Consider the following 24,256-nt stretch of genomic DNA (forward strand, 5'->3'; position numbering starts at 1 on the left):
GCCCAACAGTGGGGAGATTGAACCTGAAGAGACCACTTCCAGTAGATAGTCAAGGCCTCCAGTGAAGGGTTGGGCTCACAAACCCACCCTCAAAATGTTTGACCCAGAATTGTTCCTGTATAAAAGAAATGCAAGGACCAAAATGGAGTAGAGACTGAGGGAAAAAGCCCAGCTTGGTGTTCACCCCATGTGTCTGTTACTCTAAAGAACCCTAATACAAATACTTTCTTTTATAAATTGCCTTGATCATGACATCATAGACAATGTCTTGACACATTTTCTGGAATTTGATATATTCCACACTCTATACCCTGGCCTCCACCCTGATAAGACACTCTACCAAATAATTTTGAGATGTTCTGCTAAATTCCTACATAACTAAAAACCTTTGCAAATCCCCTGGCCTTGCAATTTGGTGGTTAGATCTTTTAATAATTTTTTTCCTCCTGTTTGGGGCTATGCTAACTTATGAAGATAGGCTTAACAGAAAATAAAGCTTGCTTAATTTTAGTTAAAAAAAAAAAAGTCAGTGGTCTTTACTCTCAATTAGTGGGACTAACATGACTACTGACAAACAGAATTATTCTCTCCCAGAAATGAACCCCAATTAGTTAGATTGATTATCCACTTTGTAGTGGTCAGTCCTGAATCTACATAAACACCAACAAAAATGACCTCAATGGGTTATAGTTATATATTTGTAGGTATACCTGTAACTATAATAAAGAGGCTATCAATCTGAGTGAGGAGTTGGGCATTGGACAGAGAACCCAGAGAGGAAAAGGGTAAGGGAGGCAAGTGGTACTTTTATATTAACTAAAAGGGGGGAAAAAGAAATTAAAACGAGAATTGTTTACCAAAAATGCTTTAATTCAGATGTCAACTATGTACCAGCTTCTGCATTTCAACATTGTGTATTAGACAGAATATGAAGTCCTATGTTGATTAAACTTTGAAAATGCATTATCAATAACCCACTTGGAGCAGTGGATAGCTTGTCAGTTTCAATCTGAATAGTTTTATAAAAATATCCACACAACACTATATGAACATGATATATTTAACAAAATATGAATGGGTTGGTTGTTTACCGTGAAACTGCATTTATTGACTTGAATCTGAAATGTTCCCTGAAGGCTTATGTATTGGATGTTTGATTCTCTGATGGTGACAATACTTTAGGAGGAGATATAACAAGTCCTTTTGCTTGCCTTTTTTGTGGGAGAGGGGATATATTTGTTTTTCATATATGTTGCTGTTGTATATCGTTAAAATACCTGGTACTCAGCCACTTCTTTGCTGTTTTTTGTTTTAATGTTAAAAAGTGCTTGCTAACCCTTTCACCAACCATGACCTATCCATGGGAAGGGGGTCGGTCAAGAAACTATTGACTATTTGGAATGATGGCCTAAAAAATAAATAGTTACACCCTGAAATTTGTTGTCAGATAGTTGGTCACAGCAATACCAAGTTAAATCATACAACCACAGTGATTTAATACTGTAAGTCTGAAATTGCAATGAGAACTATGTACATAAAAAGGCCATGTACCCTACCTCTTTGGTCTCTCGATGTATTTGTTTCATTATGTATATTACAAATTTTATGTACTTAAGCTAAATGCCTTCATTTGGATTTCTAAAACTATATAATACAGAATGTACTTATATTATGAGCTTGTCCACTAGATTTCAGTATAACTATCACCTTTCATTTATGTCAACCACACATGCCCCAGATTGGAGGTCAACTTATGCTGACTGGGAATGACCATCCTGCTTGTTTGTACACAACGGCTGAATACAACTTAAAATAATATTTTTTAAATCATTTATTATTTCCAATTAACACTCAAATAATATGATCAGAATACTTTTACATTTTAGGATTTTAATACAGTCCAAATGAGAGTATGTTGTATTTCACCGTTCATTCTTTTTCAGCTTCCCCAACTTCTGCTTGTCTGTGATGGCCAAGATGCAGGGACCTGATGCAATAAATTTTGAAATTTCACATTACCATCATTTCTCTTGATGTCAAGAGATTTGCCATCCCTTCACTGAGCTGTAAAATCAAATCTTTCATTTGCTCATTTTTTTTTTTTTGTGACACACTGATGGGGTATTTAGAACATGAACATAGCATCCAGTAACTCCAGAAATTTTCATTAATTTTTTTTATGCCTTAAAATTGTATGGGTGGGCATAGTAGCACATACATTTAATCTAAGCATTCACAAAGCTAAGGCAAGATAAGGAGGACTTTGCTATTAGCCAAGGCATTTGTGCCAAGACCTGATCTGCAAACTGAAGTTAGGGAGACTAAAAAAAAAAAAAAAAAAGGGTGATAAAAAGAAATGTTCTTCCTGTCCTTCCCAGGAAAGCATTCTGGACTAGCTGAAAATATCTCCAGAATTACTTGTAACTTACAACAGTTGTTAAGAATAAAATACAAAGGCAGGAGAGATGGCTCAGAGAGTAAAGATGGTTTCTGCCAAGCCTGATAGCCTGTGTTTGACACTAAGAACCCACCAGGTAGAAGAGAACTGACCTTGCGATTTGTCCTCTGACCTTGATTATGTGCTGTGGAGTGCATGCACAGATAAAGCCTTTAAGGCCATAATATGTGTAATTTATATCAAAGACAGGTTACAATAATAGCAGCCAAACACTCTGTCACTGAGCTACATCCACAACCCTAACTGCCTAAATTCAAGTGGACTCTTATGAGTGATGCTCAGGGTCACGTAATTTCCACGAAGTTCCACACGTTTCCACATAATTCACACAAATAGGACTCTTATAGCATCTTTGATTCAAATGGAAGTGAGGTATAGCAACATTTAACCCGATTTGTATTGTCCTTTGTCCCCTTTATATGGTTTGTGAAGTTCAGATTGTCAGATTCTTACTTTTAATCATCTTAAAAAAAAAAGTCCTCATGTACCCCAGGCTAGGTTTGAATTGCTCTGTAGCAAAGGTTAGACTACAACTCCTCACCTCTTTCTTCCCCCTGCCGAGTATTAAGATTATAGGCATGTCCCCAAACACCCAACAATGAGTTCCAAGTTCTCTTCAGAGTTTGGGGCACTCCTCACTTTCGCTGGTTTCACGCCACTGGGTTCTGGTAGTCAGGAGAACCTCAAGTAGAAAACTTTGCCCTATTTGTTCTTAAACCACGGTGTCTTCCTCTATTGCCTGAGTGCAAGTGATCCTCTACCATAAACATCTGTCTTATCTTGGGTTAATGTACCCGGCTAAATTATCTGCCACAGTCAATTGTGAGTTCTTTGATAAACAAACAAAGATCAAGGTTTTCCTTCACTGTTTATTCATTTGGTTTAATCCCTTGTATAAGTGGTCCAATGTACAGTAAGATCTGACTTTTGGATAAGTGTTTTCCAATCACAGGGTCCCCTTACCTGTAAGAAGAATGTTTAAGTAAAGTTTGTTTTCTGGTGGAAAGCTTTCTTGCACTCTTCATATTCATAATACATTGTCTGATGTGGAGCAGCATCACTCAGAAAAAAGTTGTTGGACTGTTTGCGAGTCTCAGAGGCTTTCTTCATAGTGTGAATCTTCTGATGCCGCTTCAGGTTTGACTTATCATAGAAAGCTTTCCTACACTCCTTACATTCATACGGTTTCTCACCTGTATGAGTTCGCTGATGTACAATGAGGTGTGAAGTGCAGTAAAAAGCTTTCTGACATAATTGACATTCATAGCGTTTGTCACCTGTGTGAGTTCTCTGGTGTCGAGTCAGGCCTGACTTACGGTAGAAGGTCTTCATACACTGCTTACATTCGTAAGGTTTCTCACCTGTATGAGTTCTCCAATGATGACTGAAACTTGACTTACAGATAAATGACTTCCTACATACTGTACATTCGTAAGGTTTCTCACCCGTGTGAGTTCTCTGATGGACAGTTAAATAGGACTTGGTGGAGAAGGCTTTCCCACATTCTGCACACTCATAGGGCTTCTCACCTGTATGAATTCTCTGATGTAGAGTAAGTTGGGGCTTTTGGCAAAAAGCTTTCCCACATTCCTTACATTCATATGGCTTCTCACCTGTATGAATTCTCTGATGGTCAGTAAGCTCTGATTTACGATAGAAAGCTTTCCTGCATTCAAAACATATATATGGTCTCTCACCTGTATGAACTCTCTGATGCTGAGTGAGGTGTGACTTCTGGCAGAAAGCTTTACTACATTCTGTACATTCATAGGGCTTCTCACCAGTGTGAGTGCTCTGATGTCTATTGAAGCTGGTTTTCCAATAAAAGCACTTGCCACATATTTTACATTCATAGGTTTTTTTCCCTCTGCGGATTTTCTGATGAAGACTCACGTCTGACTGCTGAGAAAACTCATATTCCTTCTGGATAAAGAATTTTTCATGCTGCCCCTTATGTTTTGGAAGGTATGATTCAATAATAAAAGGGCTCTCAAAGTCACTGCATTTGTAATGCTTCTCTCCCATGTGCATGGGCTCATTTTCATTAAGGTCAGACTTGCTACAGTTTCTCTCTGATACATTACATTCAAAAGATTTCACCCTTATCTGAGCCATCTCTTTGTCAATAAATGCTGGATCACCTAAGGATTTTGCATATTCACTGAACTTATGAGTAAGTAATACTGCTTTTGTGCTGAAGGATTTCCCTGGTATCAGACTTTGAAAGTAACTCTGTGAATTTTGAAACTTGTATAGACTAACATGCTCAGGGTGTTTGACAGATTTTGCAGTTCCATTAAGATCATCAGGTTCTTCTCCAACTTCTATCTCATCAGCATCAGTATGGAGATACACGTCCTTCCACAGAATAAACTTTCTAGGACTCATTCCTAGTGAGTTCTCATTCTTTACAGTCTGATTTGAAATACGGTTTGTGCTCACACTGCAAGTATTCCCTATTCCAGCCAACTCCTTTGGTGTATCACTGTTGGGGGCAACTTGCCACACATGTCTTGCTTTGGTATCTGGACTGGTCTTATTCAGGGTACTCATATTCTGGAAATCTAAAATGATAGTTAAGACATATTAATAAGCACAAACTGGACTATCTTAGGATAACACACACACACACACACACATACACCACACAAATTCTTCATCTATGCTTTACCCATCTATTTGCTTTTAAATCATTTTACCAAGAACGAAAAATCTAAAAAGTTGTTAGATTGCTTACCAAAATGACATGAATTTTCCTTTACCTAACTCAATGTCATACGTGACTTCTAAGTTTAGCATACTAATATGTATTGTGTTTTTATCTATGTATACCATTGAATAGTGTCTTGGTTTTGTATGTGTACACGATGTACACTGATGATGCTCATCTCTACTTTCTCGCCCAGACCTGTAGGCGCTCTTCCTCCATCCACACGCTCCCCTTCTACTTTTCTGTAGACTCTCTCCCTCCTCCGTCCACACACTCCCCTTCTACTTTTCTGTAGGCGCTCTCCCTCTGTCCACACGCTCCCCTTCTACTTTTCTGCTCCCCTTCTACTTTTCTGAGTTTACTTCGTCCTAGGAGATTTAACTCCCATACTTTTACGAGCCACTGATCACGCAAAACTGTTCAAACACATATTTGTTTCTTTAATTTCTCTGGCTATTGGGTTTTAGCATTTTCGGTTTTGATTCTAAAAGATTAAAGAAATTATTTTCAATGTTTTTTTGTTTATTAGAGCTAGCTTTACAACTTCAAATTTCATTTGTTTTAGACAAAGCTTAGATGTGTATTTCACAGCCACTGGGACAGTATACACTAAGAAGTCTCTGTAGGCTCATTCATTGATGCACACTACTGTTTAACTATAAACTTTCCCTGTGAAATCTTGTTCCTGAGTTAGCTGTTGATGATAATAAACTATTTTAGCTACTTAACTCCCGTAGTTCATTCATGAGAGTGGCTGTCGCCTCAGTCAGATGTCTTTGTTACGTTGTTGGTGATGTACATTATTCACTCCAAGGATGCTAATGCTCTATCCAGAACTTGTCTTCTTTTTTTTTTTTTTAATGGACCCCAGACACCAAAATTTCGTGCATAAGAATTTGGAATAATTATATTTTAATGGATTGGTTCCTTTATAAATATTCGGTCTATTTCTTTATCCCATCTAAATTAATCTGGTATGAAGTTGGCTTACTGAGGAGTACCTTTACAGTAAAAATAATTCATAAATATATGAAAATAATTTGTTTCAAAAAATATTATTCATATTTTAAATTCGTAAGTACTTTGGCCAGTAAGAGGAGATGCTACATACAGCAAGTAACATCTTAGTTTTTATTCCATCTAGCCATCTGCTTTAAATTTAAGAAGACTTAAATTTAGGATTCTTATTGGAAGATACTAATTAAATCTTTATCTGAGCCGGGCGTAGTGGCGCGCACACACCTTTAATCCCAGCACTCAGGAGGCAGGAGGATTTCTGAGTTGGAGGTCAGCCTGGTCTACAAAGTGAGTTCCAGGCCAGCCAGGGCTGCACAGAGAAACCCTGTCTCGAAAAAGGAAAAAAAAAAAAATCTTTATCTTAAAGGGTCTTCTAGTTTGTTAAATTAATAATGGTGAAAGCATGTCTATACCCTCTGTGATGTATGATTATTTCTTGATTCCATGTCCACAGTGTCTCAGTCTCAAAAACTGAATGACTACCACCTCAAGTACCTCTCTCAAGTTGGATTCTGGGTATGGCACTTCAAGGTAAAGGAACAATCTAAGTGGTTTCTCCTCCAATGCTAGTCTGTAATGAAGTCACTTTCCGACAAGGAACACTCAACTGGATTTAGCCTTTTTGACAACTGTGGGTTTCTCCTCTATCCAGTTGTCCCTAGGGCTGCCTACATTCTCCAGACTTAGCCTGTGCTTACTGCTTTGGGTTTTCTCTGCACAGGGAGATAATTATAGGCTACTTAGTGCATGCATGCATGCAAGTGTGTGCATTACAGTTCTGGGGGGGGGGGGGGGGTGTCCATGGATGGGCATGCACAAATACATTATAGTTTTGTTTTCTTCTTTTTTAGTTGCCCTAAAGACTTGGAATAGTTTGTCCTTTGCTACCTTCTCTCTTTGTGTCCAGAGAATCATAAAGCACTCGGAACCTACTGCTTTACTCTAGAACACTCTAACGCCATTCTCTCAGATTTCACCTGTAACTGCAGCAATACCTATAATTTAATACTAGCCTTAAGTGACTCATTCATAAATTTGTATCTCTGCTATTAATATCCATGACTAAGGTTTTGGTAGATAGCTACCTGCATATTATGTAGTAAACTTGAAAAATACTCATCTCATAGTTTAATTACATAAATAAAATAAATGCCTATCTACTGCTACACAACTCAGTTTATTAGACTTTTCCTAAAATAAAACAATATGTTCTTTCTCTAAGATTCATATAGGGAAATGAATTTATAGTAAATCAAAAAAATAACATATTGATGGTTTGTATATGCTTGGCCAAGAGAGTGGCACTATTAGGAGGTGTGGCCTTGTTGGAGTAGGTGTGTCACTGTGGGCTTGAGCTTACGACCTTCATCCTAGCTGCCTTGAAGGCAGTCTTCTACTAGCAGCCTTCAGATGAAGATGGAGAACTCTCAGCTCATCCAGTGCCATGCCTACCTAGAAGCTGCCATGTTCCCACCTTGATGATAAAGACTGAACCTCTGAACCTGTAAGCCAGCTCCAATTAAAGGTTGTCCTTATGAGTTGTCTTGGTCATGGTGTCTGTTCACAGCAGTCAAACCCTAACTAAGTCAGACAGTGTATTAGACAAATGTCTTAATCATGAGATTAGCCATCTTTAGGACTGGGACATGGAGATAGATTATTACTGTATCTGATTAGTTCTCGTCATCTTAATCCCTAACTACAATGCACTGATGTACCTGGGACACACTGGTGTGAGGCTTCTACAATCCATGACCCAAGTCTTTGCTCCAAATTGAAGATCAGCTCAGGTTTGGTCTTGCAGTGCCCTGTAAATGGAAAATATTAGCCTTCTAAGCCAGGCAGAGAGAAGAAAGAATCTTCATTTGCGGAGACATCCCATGATGAGGACAGTTAGTTTTGATAGACAGTTATATTCCATTGTCCACTTACCCAAGAACAGCAAGTTGCTGTAGTTCTCCAGCATCACATCCCTGTAGAGAGTTCTCTGACCTTCATTCAGGTCCTGCCATTCCTGCCAGGTGAATTCCACAGCTATATCCTCAAATGACACCAACCCCTGTAATGACACATTTCTCCTGAGCTCATCATTCTATGTGGATACCTGGATAACCCAAAATTGGATCTGTATTCTGTATTATGGGAGAAAGTATTATGTTATCTATACATGAATTTAATAATTGAAGAAAATGTAATTATCCTTAATTTCCTTAAAGATGCTGAACAATCCTTATTACTAGGAATAAATGGATTAATAAAATTCTCCTCAGAAAAGCACCTAATATAGTCCAAAGACACAAGGACAAACATATTGTTGATGTATTAAAAAAAGAGGCAATGTTCTATGTACAACAGGACAGTGATGTAGAAAATAGAAAGCATATGCTACTTACAAAAGACAGAAATATCAAATGTTTTCATGGATGTGTTCTCATGAAAATGAAGTACCAGAAGTCCAATTATAACAGCACAAAGCTAAGCTAACAGAACTAGGCAGGATACTGTGTCTAAGTATGCTCATGTAATGAGTACTAATATCAGTAAATGTTCAAATCATTTATTATCCAGTGATTTTGTATTTAAGTAGTTAAAACAGTTTGATTTCAAGGACATGTTAATAGTCGACTCTATACATAAGGAACTGTCCAAGGCTGGAGAGATGGCTCATCAGTTAAGAGCACTGACTGCTCTTCCAAGGAATCCAGATTTGATTCCCTGCACCGTCATGTTACATAGACAAACACCCATATACATAAAAGTTACAGCCAATCCTGTATTGTCTTACTAAACAAAAATAACTGCTACTGCTAGCATCCACATAAAAGTAACTATTACCTATTTCCTAAATCAAGAGTCTAAGAGGAGGCATGCAATATGTAAATTAACATGAACCAAGGTAACGCTTGACTATCTACATCATTAACTCTGACCTCTGATTTAGAGGCAGTTGCTGTTATAACAAGAGGGGCTCCAACCCTTCTCAAAGTTGCACAGACAATTAGAGAGACATTCCCTTCCGTGGTGCAGCTGCTTAGGAGCTACCAGTGCTCCTATTAAGGAGCCCTAACTAACGCTCACTGAGCAGGACTTGGGTAGAATAGTTTCTTTCACCAATTCATTGGTGTGTTATCTGGGGAAATAGAATTTGATGCCTCCCTAAGAAATATTCACAACACTGCAGAGTTAACATGCTCAATCGCAAGCATTTATCACTCTCTAATGGGAACTTGCAAATCCAATGAAACAGAAACGAGGAAGACGATCATCTTCATGTACCTAATATATACCTAAAATCCTGGGCACGATTCCAAATAGGATGATTGAATAAACACACTCGATAGGCGACAAAAAGGCTGGGACTGTAGCTCAGAGGTAGCTTTCCTAGCATATGAAGCCCTGGTTTCGACACCCAGTAAAGCAAATAAATAATAACACAGCAAACTGTTTTAATTTGCTTTTGATAAAAATCAACTTTAAGAGGAAAAAAAACTTTATGACACCCTTCAGCTTAGATATTGTCCATCATCAAGGGGTACTAAGTCAAGAATTCAAATAAGAACCAGTAGGCAGAAACAACAGAGAAATGCTCCTTACTGGCTCTCTCCCTCTAGCTTAGTCAATTGTCTTTCTTATATAGCCCAGGCCAACTTGCCCACAATAGTGTCACCCACAGTGAGCTGGGACTTTTACATCAATCAGCAACCAATAAAATTCTTGACAGATATGACCACAGGTCAATCTAATAGAGGCAATTGCTCAACTGAAGTGGCCTCTTCCCAGTAATGTCAAGTTGACAAGCAAGATTAGCCATCACTGAAAATGTTCACACATAAGAATATATCCAGACAATAACAAATAAAGTCTCCTTCTTGATAGCCTAATCAGAGTGTCTTTAAGAACAAGTTAATTCTCCCTTCCTCTTATTTTCATGTCTTCAATTCTAAGGTTCAAATTGTAGCTTTGGGCATGACAGATAAACGCTCTTACACTGTGCTAGCACCCGACTTTTCCTCCTCTTTTGGATGAGGAAGTACAACCATACAGTGTTAGCACCTCACACATATTTCCTAATTTAATACTAATTACTTGCTGTAAGCCCTATCTTCACATACAGTTGGCATGTGGATTTGGATATAGGCTTCAATAGAGAGGTTATGGGGAAAAGGTCAACACTTCAACTATCATAGCTCTGATTTGCCATGGCTTTATCAGAGAAAAATACCGAAGGATCCCAACATTCACATGAGCCAACCTGGAGTCTGCCTTTGCTATCTGGGCTCACTCTGCACTGTGAATGCAAGTGATGTACAGTCTTCTAAGCAGAAGTCAGGGGTATCATCCACACGTTCACATTTTCCCTGTGTCATGAGGTTTGAGAATGTACTACACAGAGGGAAAAAAATTGTTTTTTCCTCTGGTACTCTGAGTCAGAGAAGTAAATGCTCTATGCTCTTGATGACAGATTAGTATGAGAAAAAATAATTGCTTCTGATCTTATTGGGAAATTAATCATCATAATGACAATCATCTGAAATAACAAACAGTATAAGGATGCTGTTATACCCTGTCCTAAATGCTAATTAAAACTCAACAAACATTACAAATAAGAATGGCACTTCAGCCCTACTAAGCGGTGTAACAACATAATATAAGTGCTGCATAGCATGCCCTGTGCTTACCATAGGGACTTAAAACAAAAATGACAGCAGTATATCTCAGGTAGTGGCCATTACATTTAGCAAAAGTATCCACAGTTATGACTAGACAGTGTAAGTGTGCCAGTGTATAATGGGTAAAGAGGAACAAGGAGCCAGTAGACACCTGAGGACATGCAGGACTAAAACCTAGCTAGGTTCCCATCTTTTATGCTTTAAAATAAATTAAAAGCTGCCACCTCTAGTTCAGGGTGGTGGGGAAGAAAAAAAAAGTTCATAGCAGTGAGCTAAGATGTGTAAAGTTCCAAGTTTGACACAAATTTTTAAATCCTACAATGAAAAAGATATCAAGTAAGAAAGAAGGTTAAAATTGATTGAAAATGGGAACTTCTTGGGTCAGGCTGAGGAACAAAAGCTGTCTAGAGGTGACCCAAGAGCGAGAAGATCATAGCAACAAAAGACAGACTTTATTCTGAACAGAGGAATCCTGAGAAAAGAGGAGACTTGAAGTTGAAAATGCAGTGAGATAGACAGGGCAGTGAGATAGACAGACAGGGCAGTGAGACAGACAGGGCAGTGAGACAGACAGGGCAGTGAGATAGACAGGGCAGTGAGATAGACAGACAGGGCAGTGAGATAGACAGGCAGGGCAGTGAGACAGACAGACAGGGCAGTGAGATAGACAGGGCAGTGAGATAGACAGACAGGGCAGTGAGATAGACAGGCAGGGCAGTGAGAGAGACAGGGCAGTGAGAGAGACAGGGCAGTGAGAGAGATAGACAGGGCAGTGAAAGAGATAGACAGGGCAGTGAGAAGCCAAGATGGCCAGTGGCCTCAGCTCAAGCAACAGAGTGGAAGGAGGCCACAGGCCAAAAGTGCACCAACAAGCAGGTCATGTAGCCTTGGGGAAAAGAGGCTGACAGTGGCCACCTACACAAGAGGGCACCTAGTGCAATCCATCATGGGTAGGGGAGGGTCTCATAAGGCTCCACCATTCCTTAAGAAGTATGGGCAGTATGTAAGTGTTTAATATTCCTTAGTATTGCCTCTGATTAAACTATCCTTGCAGTCAATAATCCCCTAGCCACACTCATGCTAGCAACCCTACTTAAATGCAGTGGGCCATTAAAAATATATAAAATATAAATTTAAAAATAATTTAAAACAAACAAACAAACAAGCAAACAAGAAAGAGAAGGTCTTGTTGGGAAGGAGTATTCAGTGGGAAGGGACAATGACAAAAGGACAACAGGGTGTTAATCAAAGTATACTATGCATAAGTATGAAATCGTAAAAGAATTTTTTAAAGTTGTATCATTTGTACTAAATGTTAAACTCATGATACTTTAAAAGCTTTTTTTTTTTAATCATTTGGAACAGAACAGAATGCACCCTGTACCCACTGATGGCCCAACCTGCTGCCCTACGGTCAGTAAGGAACTAACGGCACAAAGAGCTCCAACCGGAGTTGAAGTCATCTTGCAGGAATGAGACAGGCCACCTGGGTCCCAATTACCAGCCCATCACCCACCCCACAGAGAGAGGGGACCTGGGGCCCAGTGACTCAGAACAGGGTTCTGACCTGTAGACTCCAGAGCCACAAATGATCCCCACCAATTATAGACCCTGGTTCAAAACACTGACCCACACACTCACCATTTCTGGCTTCCAGGACATCGAGCGTCCTCCCTATGGAACTCCCCGCACCAGCACGTCACAGGGCAACAGAGTCTACAGCACAGCCACCTAGACCTCCAGAGTAGAGGAGACTGAGCCTAGGGACGCATCCCAGGATGGCGAGCTTCAGAGTAAAAGGCCCTAGCAAGACTGGGAAAACTTGCCCCCTACTGTTCCATCTGCCTGATTCCTCAACCCAGTGCCTTCCATTGTACAGGAGGGGCTGCCTTTGGGGCCCTAAGTAACAGCAGAGTCACCAACCCGTAAATTAATGAAACCAGCCTAACAGGTACTGTGAGTTGAACACCAATCCTACGTATACATGTCTACATTTTTTTCCATGTGACTCATCTTTCAGTTAGAGGAAATCACTACCTATAAAGTACCTACTGTTTTGCCAATATTAACAAAGAGTCATTAAAGTTTGGAATCCTGTCTATCATAGGGGGCGATAATTAGCTACACTAGGTAACAAGCCCCTGCAAAACTTTTTAAATTCAATAGGACTGGGCTGGTCCGTAATTTAGGCTAGGATCAGATGGGCTCTTTTGGGTATGTGCACTTACCTGATGGTTGAAGAGGCAGATGAGCTTCAGAGGGTCACCTGACTGTCAACTGGAACATCTTGATTCTCCTCCTCCAGTGGCCTACTGTGGTCCTCCATTCAGATAGCAGGGATCTGAAAGACAGGTGAGTGCACTCCAGGACCTCTGCAGTGCAGGCACCAGACCACGACACTTTCCCATTGACAGCCTCACAAGCAATGAGTCCCAACAGTCGGGATCCAAGGTTTAGGAAACAGAGCTGCCTTTCAATGGGACTGTCCTGGTTATAGACAGAGAACTCCTGGCAAGTTGCTGACATTCAAAGCTCACTATCATACAGCCTCCACTTGTAGATGAGGTTTCTGTACCTGTTCCAAGTCAAGGAACTCCCAACAAGTATTAGGCAGCTGGCCTAACTAATTAGACTCTAGGTTATATGAATAAAGGGGACATCAAAGTAGGAGAAGGGCCTACTGGGGTGCCTAAGGGGAGCAGGGGTAACTTGATTAAGACACTCTGTATCCATGTATGAAACTGTTAGAGAATCAATAAAAAATACCACTGTTTGTATTGTGGTAAAGGTGTGTAACCTTTAATGGCTAAGCTCTCCAGTCCTTAAAAACAAAAAAATGTTAAACCTTGGAGTCAGGACTTGAATCAATGCAACCTGACAACCAAAACCAAGGGTCACCACTAAACAACAAGACTCCTCCGGTCATTGATCTGGTCCTTCTCAGTCCTCGATAAAGGACACTTATTCTAATAACAGAACCCAAGAAATCAAGGAGCCACAGTTTGTTTCTGACTTCTCATCTCAGGAGAAATCTGCAAACACGGCTAATGCGCCCATAGGCACACCAATTATTATTTTCTTCACTTTTAGTACTTATAGGTCACTTATGATTTCTGTAGATAAATACAAATCACTGTGCATGGAACACCTTACTGTGAAAGTGACCCAAAGACATGATTCTAGAAAGCATTTCGTCTTGTTGGAATGTGGAGAAAGATACAGCTGAGTATCCTGGATTTGTTCTGTCCCTTTCACTAAGCAAAGCTGTTCTCAAACACCTGACATTGATCCTGCAACATAACCAATACATGTAGCACATTGAAAATGTTTCTAGAACCCTGAACTCCCATTCCTAACCCCCAGAAAAACTTAAAATCTCCAAAATTCAAGTTGCAAAGAGCCAATGAAATATGAATCGCTATACTGGCCCACTTAGAAATGAATACTCTTTAATGTTCTTCAGGTGTATGCAATGTGAGGGCAGGGCCAAACCCGTGACTTTTTAAACCATCATCTTTTGTTGACTTCTCTGTAAGTCAGTCTTAGGTAATATAAAAATCTTAGGGCTCGAGAACTGGCTCAATATTTAAGAATACTTGATGGTCTTCCAGAGGACCCAAGTTCAGTTCCCAGGTGTCTCACAACTTGTTACAGCCACTGCAGGGGATCCAGTGCCCTCTTCTGGCCTCCAAGCTACTGCATGCTAATGGCAGACAATCACACAAATAAACATATTTACATATAAGTAAAATAATCTACTACTTACTAAGTTGTGGTGTTTTGGGCTTTACCTATGTTTTCTAAATAATATCATTTGCTCAACTTGGCAATGAGTTTGTTCTTGATTGAACTGAATTCCAGACGTGGCCTACTGTGCATAAAGATGCCCCAAGGATGAGCCCATAAATAACTTAAAATACAATTGAACTTTTGAGGACATGTGTAAACATGACCAGCATTAAAACAAAACTGTTATTCTCAGATACTTTGGTATGCAAATAGTTAACAAGTATTCCATTTTGTTGCTATATGGTAATATGCATGCTGAAACACATTAACAGAGCATTCATGTAAAACTCAATGACTTTTCCCACAATGTTCAGGAGTCAAATGATTTGTTTTCCTTTCTGTTTTTGTGATGTGTTCACAAACAGAAAAAAAAAAAATTTAAGTTCTTGAGAGTGTACTTTTCTCTAGTACTCTAGAAATGGAAAAAAAAAAAAACCACTACATTATACAATACTGCATATTTGAAATGTACAATGAATAACAGTTAACATAATGGAAACTGGAAGTTGGTATTTGAGAAAATAGGCAAAAAGGTAAATATAGGGGCAGGGAACGCTTATAAAGAATGTGGAGGGGCGGGGCTGGCATTCAGGATTCTGGATTTGAGACTGGATGCCCAACCATCTATAAAAATTAGAGGAAACCAGCAGGCTCATAAGAAGGAAGAAGAAACTAAGTATCCGGTGGGCCACACTCACTCTCGTGGAAAAAGCCTCACAGACGGAATAGAAAAGAACCCAACACAACACTACCTGCAGGACCCAAGCAGCCTTCCCCGAGTAGCCCAGAGCCCGCTGAAGTCACCGCATCCGGAGGGACAGGACGCCCGGGCTCGAGCAGCCCACAGCCCAGGGGATCCGGCGCGAACGCCCGCGAGGCCTGACTGCAGACCCCGTTCCGCAACAGCGCGCCCAGCTCCCGCGCCATCACCTCCGGACACCACACGCACACTCACCAAGTCCACTTCTGGGAGACGCTGGTGTCCTCCCACCATCGTCCAGCACCCACAGCGTCACTACGCCAACAAAGCTGCGCAGGAGGCTCCTGGGCAGGAACACCGAGCCCAAGATGGCGGCTCCCAGACAAAGGACCGGTGACAGCCAAAGCCCGCCCCCCGCCCTCCCTCTGTGTGTCTGATTGGACACGTCTCAACTCAGTGCCTCCGATTGGACAGGGCTCCGGGCCCTGCCCCTTGAGTGACAGTAGATGGCGCCAACGCACAGCTGTAGGAGCTCAGAACGACAGGTTCTTGGCTGCAGCTAATTTTAAGACAGAGGGTTTCTTGTGAAACTCAGCATATTCCTTATATTCCTTATATTCCTGTACCTAAAATCACATAAACTTGTGGCATGATTTTACACATACACACAAAGCTTGCTATGTACAGTGTCTGCCTCCAGAATTTATAGCGAATAGGCTAGGTCACATGGTTTGCTCAAAAGAATGGGATCTGGATTCTATTTCAGGCTTTTACCTAGAGTCTTTTTTTCTGGTACAGCTGTGACGGTCTGGACTTTCTAAAATGTACTAGAAAAGAATTCAAGGCAGAAATTATATACTGTCTTAAGTATGTGACTTTTTGTGATGAAAATAATTAAGATTTTTTTTCCTTTGAGTGATACTGGAGTATATGGGGTTTATCTTTTAAATTATTTTAAATATATTTACATCCTTTCTTTCTTTTCTTTCCTCTCTCCAACTCTTACCATGTCTTCTTCCTCCAAACCCTTTCATATCCCCTCCCTCTCTCCATCTCAAATTCATGGTCTCTTCTATATTAACCTAATGAGTTATTTTACCATTTCTTCTATGTTTATAATTTCAGGGCCGCTCACTTGATTTTGAACAATAAAGTTGCACACCGTGACCAAGACAATTCTTATAAAAGAAAGCATTTAACTGGGGGAGGGGGGATAGGAGGGGTTGCTGACAGTTTCAGAGGTTAGTCTGTGATTATTGTTATCACAATTGTGGGAAGCATGGTGAAGTACATGGTGCTGAAGTGGTAGCTGAGAGCTACATCCTGATCCACACATGGAAAGGAAGAGAAAGAGCCTGGACTTGGTATCTCTTCACAGAAATAAAACAGACTTCTGTTTGAATGACTTAGCAAACTCACAAAGCTCCTTTGTAGTGTAGCATACTTCCTCGAGGACTATACTTTCTACCTCCCCTCCAGGGGCCTGCTTTGCCTTGAGTCTGCTTTTAGATCTAGAGGCAACTATTGGTGAGCCTTGAGTATTGTCATGACCTCAGTATTGTCTTGCCTGGCATTTTCTTTAGAGAAAAATCACTGCTGTTTTACCAAACAATGAAGGGCGTGTATCCAACCTTATGTGACTGTAATATAAATTACATAAGCAAACTGTCATGTGCTATTTCAAGTGTTTTAAAAGCAGACTCGGGCAGCGAGAAGGCCCTCCTCCCTGTTCTCCTCCCCAAACTCCCCGTCCTGAGTCAGGCTGACTTGACAGCTCTGTAACAAGGAGAGCAAAGAAGACAAAACAAAGCAAAACAAAACACAAGCATGCTAGACTATTGAGCACAGTGCATCAATAGCAACCGCTAAAAGATAAACTACTTTCAACAAACATTACTATTGTTCATACTGTGGTAAAAACCCCTGCATTCGGAAGGAGAAGCCAGGAAAAGATTCATGGTGGAAAAGATTATAATCAGGAACCCCAGGTGACTGCCTTGATGCCCCCTGATCAACTCCTGCTGCATGACTGTAAACACTACCAATTTCTCATTTTGTCACTTTGGTGCCTGCGTGTGTGTGTGTGTGTGTGTGTGTGTGTGTGTGTGTGTACATACATGTGTTTGTGTAAGTGTATGCAGACATGTACATGAAGGTGCCCCGAAGGCCAGAAGAGAGCATCCGATCCCTTGGAACTGAAGTTACAGATGGTTTTGAGTCACCTGATATGGGTGCTGGATCTGAACTCTGGTCCTCAGGGCTGAACGTTAAATGTTCTTAAGCCATTTCTCCAGCCTGCTTGCTCTCTTAGTCAGGTTCCTCCAGTTGTCCTTACTGGGTATTGTAAACTCTGGTTTTAATGTTTTGCTCTCTATCTGCTGGTTCTGTCAATCAACAACATGCAATTTATCCTTTTACTTTTTTTTGCTTGCTATATACTCCGTAAACACATTTATTCAAAACCACAGATCATTCCCTGGACTACAGAGAAAAGCAGGTTACGAGGACTTAATGATATACTGCTTACAAGTCACTTGACTAACAAAAGGCGCCAAATAGACACTGATCTCCATTTCCTCTTATTAGATGTTGCTGAGCTTACAAAAATATGTATAGAGCAGTCCCTTCTACTTCCTGAGACCAGGAAAGTCATAGCTCTCAAAAGGATTTTGTAGCCGTTCTGAGTGGAGGCAAGCTAGAATCTAAATACATTTGAAAATCTTGTCCCTATAGCACATAAAAGTCATTAAGTTTTCACTGGTCAGATTATAAAGATATTTTAGGTGCAATGGGTCATTGCAATCAACATCACGTGTATTCATTGATTTCAAGTCAGGGTTTAGATATGCATCCCAAGATGCCATAAAACTCATCCTGTAGCCAAGATGACCTTGAGATTGCAATTTCCCTGACTCTGTCTTTCAAGTGCTAAGGAGTACATACAGGCACGCGCCACCAAGGTTGACTTTGCCTGCAATTTTTAATCTGAATACAAGAAAACTTTTACAAGTCTCTTTCCATTTTGAAGGCAAAGCTAATGAGAGCAGATTTCAGAAATTGTAGGATGATTTTGAAAACGGACATCTTCCCATTTGTTTATTTGACTAAATACATGTACACATACTTAACTCATAATCACGTATGACTTTATGTACAGAATTAAAAGCAAATGTGAGCTGTGGTCCAGAGAGGACTTTAGCAGGCTAAAAGCAACGTGTATGGACCTGAAGGCATAAGGTTTTAACAGAGGCTGAAGTCTTTGTGCATTTACGCGACAGGACTCATGGCTACCCCATAGCTGGAGAAGACCGAGGGTCAGGCCTCCTATAGAAGTCCAAACTTGGAGACATGACAGGAGCCAGAGTCCCCAACAGCTGCAGCTAAGAACCTGTTAACCTGGGCTCCTTCAGCTGTGAGCTGGAGCCAACTACTGTCTCTCAGAGGTCAGAGAACCTGAAGCTCTGTCCAATCGGAGGCCCTGGCCTCAAGCCGTGCCCAATCAGACACACAAACGGAGGGTGGGGGCGGGCTTTGGCTGTCGCCCAGCCTTTGTCTGGGACCCTCCATATTGGAATCGCTGTTTGCTGCTAGGGAAGCTGTTGCTCAGCTTCGGTGGCGCGGTGACGCTGTAAGTGCTGGGCGATGGTAAGAAGACGCCAGCGTCCCCCAGAAGTGGACATGGTGAGTGTACGTGTGGCGCCTGGAGGTGACAGTGCGCGTGCGGGAAGCGCTGTGGCAGAGCAGGGTCTGCGGTGAGGCCTCGTGGGCAGCTGATCTGGATCCCCTGGGCTGTGGGGTTGCTGGAGCCTGGGCGTCCTGTCCTTCTACCTAAGGGTTCTGGCGCCTTCTCTGAGCAGCTCTGCTCTGGCTGCCTGTTTGCTCCGGATCATGCGTGGCGAGGACTTGGTGGATCATCAGGGGAGAGTCTCTGAATGTGACGGTCATTCACGAAAGGAACTATGTTTTCTAGAATCCCCAGTCCCTTCGTTCTCTCCGTAGCCCACCTAGCCCGAACTTCACAAATGAATGGGAAACAGGGTCGCAAATCCAGAACCTAGGCCAGCTCCACTGCAGTCTGACTACCTGTTCTTCCACATCCCCGCCCACACGCCCAACACGAAAATTTCCCCTTTTCCCCCCATTTTGTATGGTCCTGGGCTTACAGGTACTCTGCAGAGCGGCTGCACTGAAAGCCGCCCATTTGTTCCAAATGATATATTTTCCTTATGGCAATCTCAAACCAATATTTTTTTTTTTTTTAAAAAGTTTTGTTTTCCTCCAGGTACGAGAAAAATTGATTTTTAAGTGTGTTTGTGTGTGTGTCTCTGTGTGTGTGTGTGTGTCTGTGTGTGTGTGTGTGTGTGTGTGTGTGTGAGTCTGTGTCTGTGTGTCTGTGTGTGTCTGAGTGCATCAAATGAGGGCAGTGCCAGAAAAGGGCGTGTGATTGATTCCCCTGAAGTGAGGTTACAGCAGGCTGTGAGTTTCCCCGATGCGGATGCTGGGAACCAAGCCCCGGGTCCCCTGGAAGAGCAGCAATTGCTCTTAACTGCTGAGCTGTCTCTCTAGTCCTGAGGATGTTCGTGTGTGAACATTCCAGTAAAGTAGAGAAGAACCCCTTGAGTCCTTGTTTTAAAAAAACTGTGTCTTCTGTCCTTCCCCCCCCCCCCCCCCGACTCTAGGCCAGGACAACTTATGAGAACAACTTTGTCTACTTCCCCCATAGGAACTGTGAGATGTCCTCATCCCCACCTCCATGTCTTTTCCAGGTAGTAGGTTTCTGAAGTGCCCGAACCCAAATGCTTATAATCGTCCCGTCCCAGGTCTCTTGGAGTATTTAGCAATACTGAGTAGACCTGAAATGTGGGGTGAACTGTGGAAGAGTGTGAAGGAAGTGCCAAGGCCCCATAAGGCTGCCGAGAGGTCCACTGCTGCTCGTTGTGTGTGTGTGTTTTCTATCACCTAGTAGTTAAATTTCTAATTAATTAGTAATTCTATTTTTATCTGTTATACTGATATGTCTGTGTTGCTCTTCACGATACAATCCTTTGATCCATGTACATCCATCGATAGATGATTTTTGGAGCCTTGGGGCCCTTGGACAATTTTATCACAGTATCTGAATTACAAACTGCATGCTAGTGTCGTGTAATGATAGTTGATCTTACTGATCTTGTTCTAGGGTACTGGGTCCTCTCTTCATCTAAGAGGATTTTTGAGGTGTGGGGGTGCAGTCTCTCAGGGAAGCACCCAGATGCCCTGCTGCCAGAAGGAAAGTCCTGGTATACTGTCATCTAAAAGAAACTCTGTTGTTCCATTGTTTTGATAATATTTATTCTGTGCTGAAGCTACAGGAGGTCTGTTGTTTGGAATAGCCAGTCCCTGGTGGGATTCAAGTAGCTACTGGGGGAGCATTCAACGCCTTTTCAGGGTTCACCAACCAAGTGCTTTTGTGCCTGCCTAACATTTAGTTAGGGCTGGCTTACAGTTTCACAGGTCCATTATCATCATGGTGGAAAGCATGGAAGCATGCAGGCAGACTTGGTGCTAACGGAGCTGAAAGTACTACATCTTAATCCATAGGTAGCAGAAAGGGACTACTTCCCACTGGGCAGAGTTTGGGCATAGGAGACCTCAAAGCCTGCCTCCAATAAAGCCTCACCTCCTCCAATAAGGCCAGACGTCCTAATAGTGACACTCCCTATGGCCAAGCATTCAAACACATGCATCTTAATGGGCTAAACCTAAGTTGGATTTTGCTGGGATTCATAGCTATTTGCATAGGCCCAGTCTTTGCTGCTTCCAGCGTTCAGAGGATTAGGATTAATTAATTAAAATGGAATACAGTAAAACAGAGACACTTGTTGTGAGTATTAAAACTCACTCCAAGAGAGACTGAAGGACCTTGTTGTCGGGGGTGAGCTGGAGGACGGGGAGGGAGCTTAGGAAGTGCTGAGCATCCATTCTGGATGCCAAAGCTTTACTCTTTTATTGATTTTTTCCTACTAACCAATAATGTTTTTATAAGATTGGATTAATATATGCCTTTTGTTGCTCTTAATACAAACTTCACATCCATATAAATCCATCAGCATATTTTATTTATATTAGGATAACTTGGACTTTGTTATTACTGTACCAGTGTTATATAATATGTTACTATCATGTTAGTAGCCAATCTTATTGCTCTTTTCTAGATTAATTTCATATATACCGTGGATACATACATGCACACACACATATATTATGCATTTACACATGCATATATTGAATCTTACAGAAAATTTCCAGGGTTTCGTGCTTTTTTTTCCCTTCTAGTAAGAATTAAGCAAGTTGAAATTTTGATGCAGTAATATTATTAATTAACGTAGGAGAAAATGATTCTTATTTATAAGCTTTCAACACAAATGGTATATGAAGCTTAGTCTTTCTAAGTGCCTCTGTGGGTTTTTATTTTCCCCCGAAGTTCTGCCTATTTCCTTTACAAATTTTGTATCTAAGTGAACTATCACCTACATATAATATCGATGCAAAACTTAGCCCATGCTTCATTGTTAATCCACACATAAAAGCTCTTGGGTGTGATTGGCACCTAAATACATCCTCATTTGTCATTTCCAAGTTACACCTTCTCTTGTCTCCGTCTCCCAGGATTTCAGCTCTTTCTGTGTTTCCTGTGTTATCAGGACATACATTAATACCCGTGACAGAGAATAATTTGTCTCTGTGAAAGCCACTTCCTCCAAAAGAATAACTACTTATACTCCATCTTGAATGTGTGTTCAGTTAGTCCAGGTGTTCATTAACACTGCTTGTCTACCTCGTTATTTTGTTTTATGGGTCTTTTTTTCTCGTGTCTAAATGTGTTCTATGTTTTTTATAGTTACTGAGCATGAACATGATTACTGTATAAAACAGCTTTTCAAATCTCTTGCCTAATTTTCTTCCTAGGTCTCTATCTTTTCCTTCCCTATTAAAAGTGATTAGATGTATGTAAGACGTTTGTTTTCTCCCATGGGGCCACGTCATCCTTTTTACCCTTTGTTTTATTTCATGAGTACAATGAATTCAGTGTAGTTGAAATTATGGATATGTTTTTCTTTTTAAAACACAGATTTGTGTACAATTAAAGAAAGCACTCCATCTCCTATAGCACCTTTTGAATGTCTTAGTGTGCTTTTTGATTTATATACTTAATGTCTATGGAAATGATTTTTCACGTGGTATGAGGAAAGCTTATGCAGATATTTGCGGCCATACTGTTCCTCTGTCCTTCCTGTAGTTTTCATAGGAAAAGGAGTATTTCTCTATTGCTGTGCAGCCCAATTTCTATCATTTATGATCCAAAAGACGTGAATTTCCTGAAGGACTCTGTCTTCATATCCACAGTTCTATTAATCTTATTGCCAAGTTTATAAGCTATAGCTTTATAATATATGGAAGCACGTGACACATGAAGATGTGATGTTAATGGTAGATTCATATATGACAATGGCTCTAACATATAACTGAGGTTTGTATAAGTTTACTCCATAATGTTAACAGAATGTCAGCATCGTTTCTCATAGGCCATCTCCAGTATGATATGAGATATGAATTCAAATATATAATGCAAATTAACATTGAACTCTTCCATATTGAAGATACCTAGAATTGCTGACATTCTCTGTAATATGGTCCTTTTCGATACCCTTAACTTTTTTCTTTACTTTTGGAGTTTTGTTTTTTTGTTTTTGTTTTTGTTTTTGTTTGGTTGATTTTTTTTTTTTTTGGTTCTCCCTCCAGCCTTTTTTGAAAACTACATTTATTTACTTATTTTTGTGTGTATGAGTGAATGAATGAGTGAGGCAAACAACTATATGGATTTCAAAAGAAAAATTTCAGGAGTCATTTCTTCTTCCACTATGTGGGTCTTTGAGATCAAACTGTCTCTACCAAAGAAGCCATCTTGTCAGCCCCATCTTTTTTTTTTTAAGCAAATCGGAGATTAGGCAATGAATTCTTAGTCTCTTTGTTGTTTTACCTAATATTGTTTATCTCTAATGAAGATTGTGTGCTTCATTTTTAACACTAGGATTGGATGTATCTTCTCTCTTTTTAAGTTTATTGGCTTATAATTGACATGATTTATATATATATATTTGTTTCCTAGCATACTTATATTCATAACCCCAGAACTATAGCCAGCAGAATTAGCATACTCATGACCCCACTTTTTTTAGTGTCTTTATACAAGCCCTTCTTTTCATGTTTCCATACATCATATTTTACATAATAAACCTTTCTTTGAACAAAAGAAAAATGTGGCAAACATCAAAATTATATAGCTTAGAGAAGGACCACAAGGGACAAGTAATTATTACCACCTGTGTTTTTAAAAAATGATGCCTTTTGTAGCAGGAAAAATGTTTAGACTGGGTTAATTTAGCAGACCACCGGCTCTCACCACCCCAAAGCTAACTACAGATAGCTTATGCTAGAAGGTTGCTCACTTTGCTTTAACCCATTATGTTGATTTATATGAGGAATGTCACCCCCAGGCTGGTGTCTTTGAACATTTGGTCCTCAGTTCGTTGTGCTAGTTTGAACTTCTACAAGGTACAGCCTTGCTGGAGGAAGTACATCACTGGGCAGGCTTTGAGGATTTATAGGTTTGCCCCACTTCCTGTTCTCCCTCTGTTTCCTGTGCATGGATAAAAATGTGATCAGCTAGTTTTCTGTTTCTGCCACTGTACCATGCTTTCCGTGTTATGATGAACTCTCATTCCTCTGAAACCATAAGCCAAAATAAACTCTTCCTTCAGTTGCTTTTGGTCATGATATTTTATCATAGCACCCCCATAAAAATGGAAGGGATCAACTCCACAGAGCTGTTCTCTGTTCTCACATGGACCACGGTGCACATATGTGCATCC

At 40.6% G+C, this 24,256-nt stretch overlaps 2 protein-coding genes across 5 annotated transcripts in view; one reads left to right on the forward strand and one right to left on the reverse strand.

Moving 5' to 3' along the window:
• Positions 1-589: 589 nt before the first annotated feature.
• Positions 590-15,722, reverse strand: LOC110293975 (zinc finger protein 39-like). 4 transcript variants are annotated; one of them, XM_029477907.2, is made up of 7 exons: positions 15,600-15,722; positions 13,084-13,196; positions 12,497-12,592; positions 8,118-8,244; positions 7,904-7,993; positions 3,422-5,022; positions 599-1,987 (listed from the first exon to the last, which is right to left on the reverse strand). In XM_029477907.2, exons 3-6 carry the CDS (start codon positions 12,515-12,517, stop codon positions 3,437-3,439), a joined length of 1,824 nt encoding a protein of 607 aa, XP_029333767.1. In that variant the 5' UTR covers positions 12,518-12,592; positions 13,084-13,196; positions 15,600-15,722; the 3' UTR covers positions 599-1,987; positions 3,422-3,436. The 4 variants fall into 4 exon arrangements, with proteins under 4 accessions (XP_021017559.1, XP_029333768.1, XP_021017556.1 ...); XM_029477908.2 differs by having other exon boundaries at positions 592-5,022; positions 12,497-12,586; XM_021161897.3 differs by having other exon boundaries at positions 592-5,022.
• Positions 15,723-18,912: 3,190 nt separating this feature from the next.
• The window catches only part of LOC110295144 (zinc finger protein OBI1-like), a 28,770-nt gene continuing 23,426 nt past the window's right edge, over positions 18,913-24,256 (forward strand). Inside the window, 1 exon segment of the mRNA XM_021163619.3 lies at positions 18,913-19,025. Within this exon segment, the coding sequence (XP_021019278.3) occupies positions 18,987-19,025 (39 nt within the window). The 5' untranslated portion in view covers positions 18,913-18,986.

Source organism: Mus caroli, unplaced genomic scaffold (assembly GCF_978045245.1).
Source record: "Mus caroli unplaced genomic scaffold, Mus_caroli_1 scaffold_4, whole genome shotgun sequence".
In the NCBI taxonomy this organism is placed as follows: Eukaryota; Metazoa; Chordata; class Mammalia; order Rodentia; family Muridae; genus Mus; species Mus caroli.